Source organism: Ascaphus truei, chromosome 3 (assembly GCF_040206685.1).
Source record: "Ascaphus truei isolate aAscTru1 chromosome 3, aAscTru1.hap1, whole genome shotgun sequence".
Taxonomy (NCBI): domain Eukaryota; kingdom Metazoa; phylum Chordata; class Amphibia; order Anura; family Ascaphidae; genus Ascaphus; species Ascaphus truei.
This window is the reverse complement of record NC_134485.1, coordinates 360,413,126-360,428,350: the sequence shown is the minus strand read 5'-3', so window position 1 is coordinate 360,428,350 and position 15,225 is coordinate 360,413,126. Positions and strand designations below refer to the sequence as shown.

The window sequence follows — 15,225 nt, the reverse complement described above, 5'->3', positions numbered from 1 at the left end:
TAATGTTATTTCGAGATAACGTAATGTTGTGTAAATGTTGGCCTTACATCCAACCAGATATATCTTTTGGGCCATAAGGGAGGAGGAGGAGCACTGTAATCTGTAGAATGTTTTCTGTATGCTTGATTATGCTGTATTCTTTTGTTAAAGCACTCTGCCGGATGGAGGTTATTTTTCTTTTTTATCCATTATAACATGTTTGTGTGTGTAGATGGGAACCGTCTCTAACATTTTCCCAACATTATCATCCACAACATTTACAGTACAGTACATTATAGTAATTGTATACAATGTGCACAATAGGATACATGCAGAGTGCTACACACTGCAGTCCCTTCATTACCATATGTCCATTAATAAATATTACATCTTTTACCATACTAACCTGTAGGGAAAAGTAGTTTATCTACAACATGGATTACACCATTGTTTGCCATAAGATCTGCCTCCTTTGAAATAACCTCATTCACAGAAATAGAATCATTTATCTAAAGAAAGAAAATATTGAACATTAATTTTATAAAATATTCACCGTTTGCTATTCATCACTTGCATATCATTTTTTTAAGAGGACCGACACAACATTGGCAATATGTCCTTAAAGCAGTAGATAAACCTGCATATAATTTAAAAATATCCTTCTCAGAGGTTAGTGAATCTATTATCTTTTCTATACCTACAGTAAGCCCTTCTCTTAATATCTCAGCTGTAAATATATAATGAGCTAGAAAATGTGAAGCTTCTAGACTTAAACAAATGTTCGCGGCCCCAAGTTTGAACAAAGTACCCGACCGCGCCTCCTTTTCTTACCATACACCTCACACCTGGAACAAACTACCTGAGACTCTCAGTCTAAATTCTTACAAAACTAAAGCTGTCTCACATTTTAATCTGCCCGGTAACTGTTTTATACGCCTAAAAAATAAAATATGTTAAACTGTTCATGCAATGTCTTTATATATGTAATGCCCCTTCCCTCCTCCTCAGGGAGATATGGTGCTAACTGTTAGGCTCACAAATGGCCTAAGCCTCCGCGCTTGTGGAGCCTGGGGTGGTTGGTTTAGCACCTCCATCCATGAGGACGTGAGGATCCCTATGTTGGCAGGATAGCCCCTCACGGGAACGGGTATACCTACTTGGTATACCTCCAATAACTACAATCACAAGAAGTATGTGCAACCTATTTATTTTGGTCCCATAGTCTCAACAGTATAGCATACACAGAATACAGTAAACATCCCCCAAAGTACTGGGGGTGCTCTGGCCACCCGAAAACCAATGTCCATCTTAACAGGCCCACCTAGATATATGTGAGGGCAGTGCTACCCACCCGGTTTGGTGTTGGTGCACGTGGTGGTACCTTCCTGGCTTACTCAGGTAAACCAGGGGAATTGTAAATAGGCTGCAAACATTGTCCCATAATGCAGGGCCTCCAACACAATCCCCTTCCCGCCATATGGCCGGTACTACTGCAAAATCGATGCCACCAGGCCTGGGGAATATTCTGCTGTGTCTCCGTCAGCTCCGCCTTATCGTCTGTATACTAATGGGGCAAATCCCTTACAATGGGCCGGCCCTACAATACATCCACTACGGTGTAGGGGAAACTACCTGGGGCCTACAGGGAATGGGTCTGTCCTAGTCCAGGGGACTTGACTAGCTCCCCGGACACTACCTCTCCCTTCACCGTCTACGTCATGAATGAGCACGCCGTCTCCAGTCCGCAGAGGATATCTTGAATGACAGGACATCCTCCTCCAGCAGTGACAACCTCAAGATGGCTACTGCTTTACACATAGTTCAAATGTATGTGGCTGTGCCAACCACAACATGGCCGACACAGCTCACTAAACCCTCCCAAACGATGGGACAACTGTCAGGGAGGAAGCAAGGGAGGGTACCCTGCTAAATATATAAGGTATAACCCTGTTCACTTAATGTAACTATGTATTTATAACCATGTATCTATCCTCATAACTCTTTGACCAGGACATACTTGAAAATGAGAGGTAACTCTCAATGTATTACTTCCTGGTAAAACATTTTATAACTAAATAAATAACTAATAAATGCTTCTATTTAGATTACCTTTTCAGCAATTGAGTTCCTTGTATGTATTACAACTGAATTTGCTCATCATTTCAGATGAAATATAAGCAAATTCTGAATATTGTTGTCATTTTTCAAGTGAGCTCAGCTGTCTCTTTAGTAACTGTTGTATGTTTTCTTGTTGTGGTATAATGTTTCATGCAAAGACACTTTCTGTACTACACATCTGTGGATACTACCGGATACATATTACCTTAATTGTACTTTCCAACTTCAATAACCATTTACTGCCATCTAACCATATACATTTCATTATTCAAATTATAATCATTGTGAATACATTATTAAAATAAATGGCATATTATCTAAGTAAATAATAATTGAACCTCTCAACATCAAACATTACAAATGTTAATAAGACACCAAGCAATGTTTATAAGAGTGGAATTAGACATTTATTTTAAAAAAAGCCTGTTTATAAAAGAAGACATCTGCTTACCGTTTTGACCATGATTTTACTTCCTTGAAGAGATTTCAGAATATTTGTTACACCAGATTCAAATCCACTTCCAATGAACACACCTTGCGTCAGGTGATAAAGAAGGATATTTTGAAGAGCGACTTTGTCTCCTGTAAGCACAAATTTACAGTGTAATCACATGAAACTGCTGCTTTTTCTTGTGTTTTTCTTTCTACTTCGAGCCTGTGCATTTTTATATAAACCATGTCATACCCAAAGTTACTAAGAAAGCACTGGGCCATTTACTGGAACAAGAACACCAGAGAACATTTAAATAATAAATAAAAAAACATTTAAAGGAGAATATATGTACTGTATTTAAAAGGATTGCTTAATTCCTAAACATAACATTTAAACTGACCCACTTTATTAAAATATACTGTATGCATCTTTTCTGTTATTCTTCACTGTTTACTTATTCGACCTTGCCTCGCTACATTTAATATGTGAAAAAAATATTTGCAATGTTACTTACGTTTTAAGATTTCTAATTCTTCAGCACTGAGACCTTTAAAAGCATCATTGGTTGGAACAAACAGGGTCCAGGAACCAGGCTGGGATAGAAGCTCTTTCAATTCAGCATGTTCAACCAGGTTTAGGAAAATGCTACCAATAACAAAGGAAGAACGTTTATATGAATTGTTATCTAAATATACAAACACTCCATGTAATACAAGCAGTTTATATAATATATAAAGTAAGACAATTAATATGCAATGTTTATATCTACGATGTTTGAATTATTCACAGTTTAAAAAAAAACCAGAATTAAGTATAAATAGCTGTGTTTTGTCCAGTTGCGATAGTGCAGAGTAAACAAGTACTTTAGTATTAGGTGATACCTTTTTTATTTGGACTAACAATTGATACTATTAGACAACTCTCGAAAGCTTAATACTGAAGTACTCAAATAACAGAGAAAAATATAACTGTATGTAGCCGAGCCCCCCTTTTTCCCCTAACGTAGGTGCAGGGGAGCTGGCGGTTAGGTACCGGAACCTGAACTCCACTCCGGTGCTCCAGGACAGGCGGCGGACATCTTAAGATCTTGCGCATGCGCATAATACCGAGGCACGCATGCACTGTAGTGTTAGTGTGGTGGTCATCTTAAAATGGCTCAGCAAGATGCCGTGAGGGACTACGAGTCCCAGGATCCTTTGGGGTAGGACCCTCATGGGGCACCCCAGCCAAAAGGGCTCAAGAAAGGAAAGAACAGATATCTTTGGCGCAAAAATACACTGTGCGTCAGTCGGACGGAGGGCGGCAAGAAGAGAGGTAGTGTCCAGGAAGCAGTGCTTCCCTGGACTAGGCCTAGGCTTGCCCCTTAGGTCCCAGCAAGGCCTTGAGTCACCTGAGTTGAGTATTGTAGGGATAGCCCGAGATAGGTACGCTTCCCCATTATTACATAGAGGTTTAATTGTATCAGTGAACGGACAGCCACGCGGTATTGCTATCACATACATTGGGTGGGACTAACATTGGGAAGGACACCAGAGTTATAAGTATCACCACATCCTCCGTACTTTGGGAGGAATTATCCAGTGCTGGGGCTATTGGGTATACCCTGGGTGTTACCATTGTTACAGTATATGGTTATATGTGTGTTCAATAAATACTTGTTTTATACCTTGTGTTAGTCGTGTGAGGGGTTATCCTGCCAACGCAGGGATTCCTAATAAATGGAGGTACTGCACTAAAGGAGAAAGAGCTCACCCCAGACTCTCAGTGGTGGAGGCTTAGGCCTCCTGTGAGCAACAGGTACAGAAGCACACGTAGTCCCCCACATAGTTTCCCTTAGGCATAGGGAAAGGGGGCTACATTTTGACTCGCTGCTGAGATTCAGACCTGGTGTGTCTGATCTAAATTAAAGATAAATCCGCTAAAGATTGGAACATGTCCCCACCGTCCCTGTGCGAGATGTATTTCATCCACTACGGGCTACCTAATCAGATGCACTCCAATCAAGGAAGAGACAACAAGAGCAAGTTAATCAAAGAGCTTCTTAAACTGCTCACCATCGAGAAGTCTCGCACAACTCCCTACCACACTGAAGGAGACACCCTGCCGGAAAGGTTCAACCGGACCCTCTTAGATATGCTAGGCACTCTGATGGGCTCCAAGAAGGCCGAATGGAGCAAGCATGTCGAGCCATTGGTACATGCCTAGCAGGCATGAATCCACAGGTGGAAAAAATGGAAAAAAGTGTGCAACTAAAAATAACTCACAACAAGTGAAAGAGGGCACTCAGTCCAATTAAATGCCCCCACACATACAGGTAAATAAATGTGGAGATGTCAACTAGTATGCTAGTTGACCAAACATATATTAGTTTTTGGAGATAACATCTCCACTTTTCCTTAGCACTACTTGATGTATCTGGACCATTGAATGATGTTATGGAGTAATAATAAAAATTGAGCAAATTAAAATCAACATTTTTTTTTGTATCTGGATCAATACCTATTGCCTCTAACATGAAATTGATGTACTGTAACATTGTGTAAGGTAGTGCATTACAGCTGGATTGAAATAGCTACAGTAACTTCTTAGCATCTGAACTGAGCTACAAAATAAAACCTCTGAGCCAAACCCAAATGCATAAAGCTCCAGGGAGAGCCTGACTTGCTGAATATAAGCCAGATGGCTACAAGTGGTATATTACACAACTGTTTCATACTGTTTCATATAAACCTGTGCTACATGAATACATGCTGGAAACTGTTTGGTCAGCGGATCTAAATTAGATGTTTTCTTTCCAGCTAATGACCTCATCAAAATTCATGCTTTGTGAAAACATAACCAAAGTACTAATTTTCATAAAGAAACCTCACTTCTACACATATCCAATTACATTTGCCATCTCTGGATATTCTTTGTTTACTCCTGGTAAACCTGAATACACTCAAAGCTCGTCCGAATCTCTTTTGTAATCTAAGCTGCAAATGATGTTAATGGTCGGTTAACTGTTTCTTTCACTTATCATAAATAGGCTCTGTTTCCTCCCATTTCTATATAAGGAATTCTGTGTGATACTTTAAGAACAGCTCTATGTTTTAAAATTCCACTCCGTAATGTTGCCTAGGGGTAACATTACAGTCTTCCCTTTCCTTCTCCATTCACATTCATAGCATGGCTAAAATGTGTCGCTTCTTCCTCCATAATATTGCCAAGATCCGTCCTTTCCTCTTTCAATCTACTGCTAAAACGAATGCATGTCTTTACCCTCTCTCATTTGGATTATTGTAACATAGTGCTGACAGGCCTCCCTGCCTCACACCTTTCTCCATTGCAATCTATTCCAAATTCTTCTGCTCATATCCTCCTTAAATCCCTCTCCTGGCTTCTCATTACATTTCTGATAACCTACAAAGTTCTTCTCTGTACCCTTAATGCTTTCCACTCATCTGCTCCTTCCTACATAAAGTATCAGATTTGATCTCTTGTTATACCCCTGCTCGTCTCCTGCGCTCTACCCATAACTGTCTCCTTTCCACTTCTTTCAACTTTACTGCTCTCACCAGAAACCTTTTCCTTCATTGTTGTCTCTACTGAACTTATTCCCTCACATGCTATCTCTGTAACGCTCAACATCCCTCTTAGATGGTAAGCTCCCTTGGGCAGGGATTTTCTTTCCTTTTGTCTGACTGTGTTGCACTTATTGTATTATAATTCCCTGTAATGTACTGTTTTTTTTTTTTTTGTCTATTTTTTGTAAAGCTCTGAATACACAGTGGATGCTGTATAAATAAAGATATGCATACACACATAAATAGTAATACATTTCTCAATTTGTTGAGTTTTTAACCCTCCTCTAGCTCTTAGAAGCCTACTTTGGTAAATGAACATTAAGCACAGAAATGAAACATTCTTTTCAGCACAGGCTCAACAATAGTGCTCACATCAGTTGCTATTAGTGTCACCTGTGCTTCAGTAGTCGATGTAGGCAAAAATATATTTTTGACCATGTAAATATATTTTCTAGGTATATAAATTAAATATATTTTATAAATAGACAACACTTACCTGAAACGTTTGTCAAGGCTCAAAATTTCAAGGAATGACTTCTCCGCTGGCTTAATAATCTTAGTGAAAGAATGAATTGCACCATTCCTTCCTTCTTTGCTTCCACGGAGCATGCAGGAATTTTCAATGCACACAGCCTGACAGAGGTACATGATTTTACAGTTGCGTATTTTTGAAATTGTACACATAAGTATTTTTTATGCTTCGTTGACATCCAGTGACATTGATTGTAATGTATTTGATTTTTACATGATTGACTGAGGTGGTGAGAAAACAGTATAACTTGCTTTTTAATTTAACCCTCTGATAGATTCACTGATCGTTTGGCAGTTATGTAGGAAAATGAATTTGAATTTCGAGGAATACTCTTTTATCACCAGGAGCCATCTCGAAACCTTAATAAAGCTTCCCCAAAAAATCAACAATTTGAGCTGCATGGACCCTAAACATGATTGAACTTGTCCTAAAGTGCTGTTTAAACCTCTCTGCTCTAATGCTTTGGAAGACCTTCCAACAAATAAGGGCCTAAAGCATCAGTATGACATAACCAGGCTGTTGAAGGGTGTGAATATTTGGGTGCTAATTAGACTAGCTGAAATCCCTGAATATTCTGGGGAAGAGAGTTTAAACTAGAGATGGGTGAGATTGGTCCTTTGAGTTGCGTATTTCTACGGATTAGTCTTAAAAAGGCAGGTTCGTTTTTTTGTCCTATTACTGAAAATCCATCCAACGGATTTCAAATCCAAACTTGCAAACTGAATCCAAATTGGTCAAATGGAGTTATAATTGGTGCAGGAGGAGTATATAAATTTGAGCGTCTGAGCCCCGTGGACGGATTTGAAAGAATCTGAGCAGCTAAAGTGGATGAAATACGACTTTAGATTTCAGTGTGGTGATCAGATTTGGCCTGAAAAAGCGTGGGAAAATCTGTGGATCGGATTCTGAAAGGTTTACCCGTCTATAGTTACAACTCTGTTTTACTGACCTGGCTTACTAGACCTTACTGGCAAGTTTATTAATTATATTCAGACAAAGACTGGATGGGTTTTGGTCAAGAGTGCCCAGTAAGATATTAGTTTTGTCTAATTGCAGCTCAATAGAACAGCTATTCTAATTAGGATTAAAAAAATGTCCTTAAAAAAGAGGGTGACTAGGGAACACTGTTTCCAAAATAATTTAGATAAGTACTGTATTTCATAGTGAATATAATAAAATACAATTAAAGTAAATGTAAATGTCCTGCCACTTTTCCTACAGTATGAGTTCTCACATTTCAGTGGTGTTAGAATTTTTCCATTAAAAGGCAATATTTTTATTCATAACCACAAACAAAATGACCTATACATATAATATGATAAAAAAAACAAATAGAAAGTAATCAAATAATTTGTCATATTGGATGTGCATTGGGCCTTAATTGTTTACAGTTGTATATTTGAGGTAACTTTCCCAGTTTCATTCCAATTGGCACAATTAAATATATAATACTGAGTGACTAGGTTTTGAGCTTGCTAAAATGTGTGTGTCTAACCCAATAATTCTAATAGGTTGGACTGTTTGATCTAATAGCTCTACCCCTGCAGTGCTTGTGGACATTCTAAAATAGTATAAACAGAGACACAGATATATGTTATGTGTGATTTAATTTACTTACGGTACGGTAAACAAAGACTCGGAGAAATTTTCCACCCATGGTTTCCAATCTCTGTCCATTGTAAAGTTCATTAAGGACAATTTTTGATTTTAGAATGTGATTCTGCAGGACCATTTTAAGAAGACGCTGATCCATTTTTAAGGTTTCATCTGCAAACATCATATTTTTTTGATAAATAACCAACTACGTTCTGACTTTTTTTTAAAATACAGAAATGTAATAAACAACACACTTTATTGCATTAAGGCTGCATGCTGTACTGCTTAAGATTTTTGTTATACTTTGTTTAGATGCTGAGATCCATGAAACTCATCTGGCATGTTTTAAACTATAAGAACCACGGCTTGACAAGAAATTACACATGAAGGGGCTTATTCTATATTATCTTAACCTCGGGATCGCAGTGGTGTAAGTACTGTCTGAGATGCCCGGGCACGTTCCAGGGGTCCCAGCCTGGGGGGCTCCAAATGGAGTTGAGATCCTCCCTCCGGATTCTTGATAAACCCCCCCAAGCGATTACAGAGGCCCACAGCAATGAAATTGATTGCTAGGGGAGAGAGCAGGGAATCTGTAACAGAGCAACCCTCCTCCATCGACGTTGCAGCGTTGTGGCGACGCAACGTCACATTGCGATGCATTGCCATGACAACACTCTGACATGTGACGCAGCAACATCATGAGATCATGATGCCGCGAGTTTACCCGGGGGCCCTTATGGTGTGGTTACGCCACTGGGCAATCGGAATGTTTTCAGCTGAAATTCTTCATTGAAGTACTGTAAATGGGGAATTTCAACCAAAAACATCTCCACCGGCCACTTCGTCTGATATAGAATAAACCCCTAAATCTCTCAAACAAAAATACATGACCAAGAAAACAACAAGGCCATCAGTATGTAAGCCTCGCTCCACCGGAAAATAGAAACTATAACATAATTGGTAGATGATGCTGCAGATTTGTACTGATGACTCCTTTGGAGTTTTTTTTCACAGAAACTTGCCAAACTAAAATCTAATTTCTTGTCAACTGAAGGTTACTGGAGTTGGAGGATTGTAGCTAAACTCTAAATCTAAGAAGGTAAAACCTCCCAAAAAAGGGACTGAGGATTTAAATAATGGGACCAGTAGGAGTTTCTTGTTATTTGCTTAAAGCTATAATGTAGCATTGCTGGAAACTGGCTCATAAAATACACCTTGCAGGTCCCTCTCAAGTCCACATTTAATATGCTGTAAAGCTGCCATCCCTCTACTGGAAAAATATTTTAGTCCCATTAATTTGAGGAAGGGAACTATTCCACAGCAAGGGGAAGACGACCTAACAGCATACTGACCTTTGAGTGGAGTGTGACATCATTAGTTATAGAAAAAAAAGAAAAACGCTGTGATCAGAGAAAAAGAAGTAAAATCCAGTATTGCTATATGTTGCAACTGGTTGTGTTCCACTTCCAATCTCAAAATCACAACATAAACTGTGGCAGTCCATACAGTACTGTATGTGCCCAGGGTTGTAACGGAGCAGAAAAATACTTCACGACGAAGGATAAAAACCTACTCAAATATGGAACATAATTTCTCAATTGCCATCTATATAACTTGTTGTGAAATGGCTGTCAGTCACATCAATTATACTGAAAGATAACATAAGTGTGCATTAAATGTTTTATTGTGCACTCATTACTTACCAGAGAAAGCACCATTTAAAGGTGCAAGAAGTGTGTATTCTGTATCTTGTTTTAGAGTGGCTGCCAGACCCAGCTGTGCCATGAGGTCAGTGAAAGTGGTCTGTTGGCTTCCCGCAAGCTCAATAACTTGCTTGGCTAAAATATTTAACAAAAAAATATATCAGCTCTTTCTTATAGTTTATTTTTCCTTGAAACAATTAATAACAGCATAGATAATTCTGTAAATCTGTCCGGGACCTAATAAACAGGACCTGTAATTGATCCATGACTTTTCTGTCACGGTCAAAAACACTACGATGCATCCTGTTACTGTTTGCTTAGGTATTCGTTCCATTCCTCCCTCTTCTTTGATATTTATTGTCTTACTAAATCTTGATGTTTCCGTCTTCACATCTTCACACTAGACACATGCGAAGTATTCGGCCGAGTTAGAAAACCATGCAAAATTGGACTTTTTCCCAGCAGGGTAAAAATTATTCAAATATTTAAATTAATGAAGCTAACTCCCATTTAGAGCCTGAAATGCAAATTTTACCTTATATGAGCGAAGAAAATGCTTGGCAAATCACTTGTGAATTGGGACTAATCTGAGATTCATAGGCAAAACAGCAAATTGATGGGGGTGGAAATGTGTGATTAAAAGTTCTGTTAATTGGTTCACCAGGAATTAATATTGGTTAAAAAAAAAAAACTGCAAAATAAGTTTGCAAATATATTTTGGAAAGTTTCCATTACTGCTATAATGCATCTTTTCCTCGGTCACTCTACAGTAAAAACTCAAATTCATGCCCTCATCCTCCCTTGTAATAGAACAGCTAATCACTCGCATGAGGCATGGAAATCATACAGTCCGCTGGATAAATAATTCACATTTTTACCCTTAATAAAATAAATGAAGATTAATAACTCACCAGAATCAGGAATCAGAACCTGGTCAATTAAGTGAATGACACCATTGCTTGTTACGATATCCTTGCGATTTACCATCTGAACACCATTTACTGTCAGCTTGTCACCGTCACATCCTATCTGAAGTGCATTTCCTTCCAAGGTATCATAAACTGCCCCACCCATAATGGCTTCAGAGCACTGGACTGTGTTCAGAATATGGTACTTCATAAGAGCTAAAAGAACATAGAAACAGGTTACAATAAAAATGATGATTATTAAACAAAGATGTACCCCTTTCCTGACTGCTATAATGGCTGCCAAAAATGTACGCACTATTCTTTTGTCAGTGAAAGGGTTAACAGGCAAAATTAATTTAAGCTGTTTTTGTATGAATATATCCCTCATTGTTAATGTGTTCCAGAAAAGATTCGGAACCTTTTTTCCCTCTCCATAGTGATATATGTTTGCCAAATACTCAATAGGCGCCTTACATCTATATAATGTTATTTGTTTCTGTTTCTGGCAGCATCCCATTTCCAGGAACTTATTTTCCAATCTGAAGGTCATTGTAAGGGGAAGCAACAGATTGATTTCCATTTGAAAATTAAACTAATTTCCAACTAATTCTACATACGTAGTTGATGTAAAGCTGTTACTCTGATATAGAATAATTAACTTTCTGTCTTTAAAATACCTTTTTTTATATCGACTGAAATGTATAGAACTTACAAGAAAGAAACATATTTTAAAAAGATTTACTGTACTGTGTCATGTGCATAAATTCTTGTGATTTGTTCATATTATTTTATACATTATTCTAAGCTATAACCAAGTAAACCAGTTACGGTGGCAAAGAAAATAGAGTACAGTAATTTACCAAATATAACATAATTTCCCATTGTATTACAGAAATAAGACATTCTGGCCTTCTCATAACATTTTCAGAATTAGGGGCTGACTGTGTGTGTATGTGTCAAAACGGCTGTTGGTCCATTTTTGGATGCAATTCCCCATTGACTCCAATGGGGAATTTCTTCCGAATACAGCCCACTCAGGCACTTTGGCACATATAGAATCAGCCCCTTAGTCATTTTTGCTGATTCTCTAAATACCCTACACCAGGGGTGCTCAACTCCTGTCATCAAGCCCCCCCAACAGGTCAGGTTTTCAGGATATCCCACCTTCAGCACAGGTGGTTCAATCAGAGTCTCAGTCCAAGACTGAGGCTCTGATTGAGCCATCTGTGCTGAAGCAGGGACTGATTGTGCCATCTGTGCTGAAGCTGGGATATCCCAATATCCTCTTCACCTGTGGTAATCAGTCACAGATGTCTTTGTCTGCACAGTGAGTGACTGGTGAGAGGAAAATATGAATCATTAATAAATTATGAATAGGAACACACTGATGGTTATGGACCTTCAAATTTTAGTAGGAAGGCTAATATCCAAAACAAAGGAATTCAGTAGAGAGAAGACCTGAATCCTTTCAGTGTTTTATCTCTCCCAGCAGTTCAGATCAGTAGTTTCAATCTACAGACCGATGCTTTTCAGTTCAACAGTTTATCTTTTGCAGCACTGGGCACCTTATATTTACATACAAGCTCCCACATCACCAGGGCTAACATGAAAACACTGAATAGTCATATCTCAGAGAAAAAACTTTCAGTGCTGATGACATTTTAACGAGAGAGCTTAAAAAAAGGTGTTTTTTTTTGATACATGTGGACTTGTAAGGGTTTTAACATGTCATACAGCAGATTGTTTTTATTTTCTGCGAATTTCGCTCTGACCAAAATATTCCATGAAACTGTGTTTTTTGTTTTATTGGATTAGAATGGCCATTTCGCATCATGCTAAATTCAAGGATATTTCCTTCCAACTCCATTAGTTTATATTATATTCAAATATTTATTTTATGAGTATTTAATAGTACATCTGCTGTCAGGATATTTTTTGTCACATGAGACTATGAAAGCGCCAAACACCTGCATACAACAATTTAGGGGGAAGAGTAGTGGAAAATATTAATTTAAACTAAAACCAATTTTTCCTTTTTAAATTAATCTTTATTATCATTTTAAAAAAAAGACATACCTTCAGCAGCCTGTTTATCACTCATAATCCTCTCAAGAACACCTCGTGGAAGTTTCTCAAAAGCTTCATTAGTTGGAGCAAACAGTGTATAATGGCCGGGTTTGCCAAGAGTTTCCAATACATTTGAAGCGATAGCAGCTGCCTAAAATGCATAAAATATGAGATTATGACATATTATCATATTTAATACTAGGAAATTCTATAAAATCTCTCTATTTAAGAAATTTTATATATATTTCTGACTTTATGGATGGGTTTACTTTTTATATGCGGAATCAAACTTAATTAGAATATGTTTTAAGAAGGCAACAAGAGATGAAAAGCTTTATTGGCAACTTCTTTTATATCTAAGGCCGAGACTCACTAAACTCTGTTAAATCAGGGGACATAACATGATGTTACCTAAATCAAGAACTGACATTATTGGCCCTAAGGTTTACACCGTACTTACAAAATATGTGCAAAAATAACATCCACACTTGATCCGATTAGCAAATAGTTAATGTGACGTTATATAGGCATTACTCTCATCCACACTGGAATAGGGCTTTTGAAGGAGGGAAGAAGAGAGTGAAATAACTCAGGGAAATAAAACAATGTTATTTAGGTCATACTGTACATAAACCGGCTGTTGTTTCCATCCAAACACTGAAATAGAGCTTTGCATATTGCTTTTGCCCTATTTCAGTGTCTGGATGGGAGTAATGCCAAGTTTAGGTATGAATGGTCAGGGTCCAAGTTTGACTTGGTATGACTAATCGGGCCTACGTTGCCAGAAATAATGACACAGGTATTAAATACTGCTTAAAATGCTGTAATGGATTGCTGTATTTTTATACTATATCTTTTTGACTATCGTAAGCACCTAGGACCATATATACAGTATTTCCTTTCTGTTCGCAACTACCGTTTTTCTATTTCGGTAAACATTTACAAACTAGGCAATAATGAAATCCTCAGCCAACTATTGTAGGTATATATTTTATTTACAGTGGAAAAAAATAACTATGCAATGTACAGGTTCAATGGCTATATTTTATCATGTATTTGCAATGAGATACAAACATTTGGGAGATTTCAACTTACTCTAAGAGATGACAGATCATCTTCAGCTTCTATATAATCTTCCATGGTATTTCCAGCAGCGGTCACAACTCGGTCAATGACATGAACAACACCATTTGTGGCTATCTGGTTCCCGTGGATCACTCTTGCACAGTTAACAGTGACAATCTATTTTACATGATTGAGAAATAAAATACATTAAGTTGCATGTTAAATACTCAGAAGAAGTCTTCTCTTTCATAAGAAACACAATATACAGTAAATTAGGAATAATCAATACAGATTATATCTAAACATTTCATGATATTTCTGATTAAAGAAAATCATGAATTGTACTGTATGTACTAAATGCTGCTTCATTTTGTAACACATCATTGAACTTAAAGTATATTGTCTGATGCTGTTATTTTGTTATTAAAACTTTCAGTACCATGGGGAAGGCAGTGTCTAGCTTACCAAATGGATGTTTTTTTAAGTATTGTGGATCGCATACAAATGAGGCATTAAAATGTATATTTTTAAAGACCGAGTGCATCTTTCTTACTGCACAAGTATACAGGCATACCCCGCATTAACGTACGCAATGGGACCGGAGCAAGTATGTAAAGCGAAAATGTACTTAAAGTGAAGCACTCCCTTTTTCCCACTTATCGATGCATGCACTGTACAGTACTGCAATCATCATATACGTGCATAACTGATGTAAATAACACATTTGTAACAGGCTCTATAGTCTCCCCGCTTGTGCACAGCTTCGGTACAGGTAGGGAGCTGGTATTGCTGTTCAGGATGTGCTGAAAGGCGCATGCGTGAGCTGCCGTTTGCCTATTGGGCGATATGTCCTTACTCGCGAGTGTACTTAAAGTGAGTGTCCTTAAACCGGTGTATGCCTGTATTTTTAAATGGCCTGGTACACTGTTCATTTATTTTGTCAAATATTGTATTGGAATTATTTATATTTTTGGAATGCATTTATTTGTACAATACAATGCAAATAAATTAACCATTATGAAAATGAATTAAAAAAAACAAGTTTTTTTATTTATAAAATGTAAACATTGTGATCTACTGTGCTTCACAGAAGACAATAAAAAAGAGAAAATAATTTAATCTAGAAGTATCATATTTATTAATGAATACAGTTTTGTTTTTTTAGATCTGGTTCTGTTTCAACACAGTTTGGTTACAGTTTTTCAGCAGGATGACTGATAAGTAAACAGGAGATGTCAAAAGAAAAAAAAACATTTGA

The 15,225-nt window shown here is 37.6% G+C and overlaps 1 protein-coding gene across 8 annotated transcripts in view; it reads right to left on the bottom strand.

The window, feature by feature from the left end:
- Positions 1-15,225, bottom strand: part of POSTN (periostin) — a 75,417-nt gene that overhangs the window by 24,923 nt on the left and 35,269 nt on the right. For all 8 annotated transcript variants that reach the window (XM_075592057.1, XM_075592056.1, XM_075592061.1 and 5 more), the window contains exons 6-14: positions 13,998-14,144; positions 12,912-13,053; positions 10,839-11,051; positions 9,928-10,062; positions 8,247-8,395; positions 6,593-6,729; positions 3,045-3,175; positions 2,549-2,679; positions 386-488 (exon numbers count right to left, since the gene is read on the bottom strand). In XM_075592057.1, the coding sequence (XP_075448172.1) occupies positions 386-488; positions 2,549-2,679; positions 3,045-3,175; positions 6,593-6,729; positions 8,247-8,395; positions 9,928-10,062; positions 10,839-11,051; positions 12,912-13,053; positions 13,998-14,144 (1,288 nt within the window). The remainder of the gene's footprint in view (positions 1-385; positions 489-2,548; positions 2,680-3,044; positions 3,176-6,592; positions 6,730-8,246; positions 8,396-9,927; positions 10,063-10,838; positions 11,052-12,911; positions 13,054-13,997; positions 14,145-15,225) is intronic.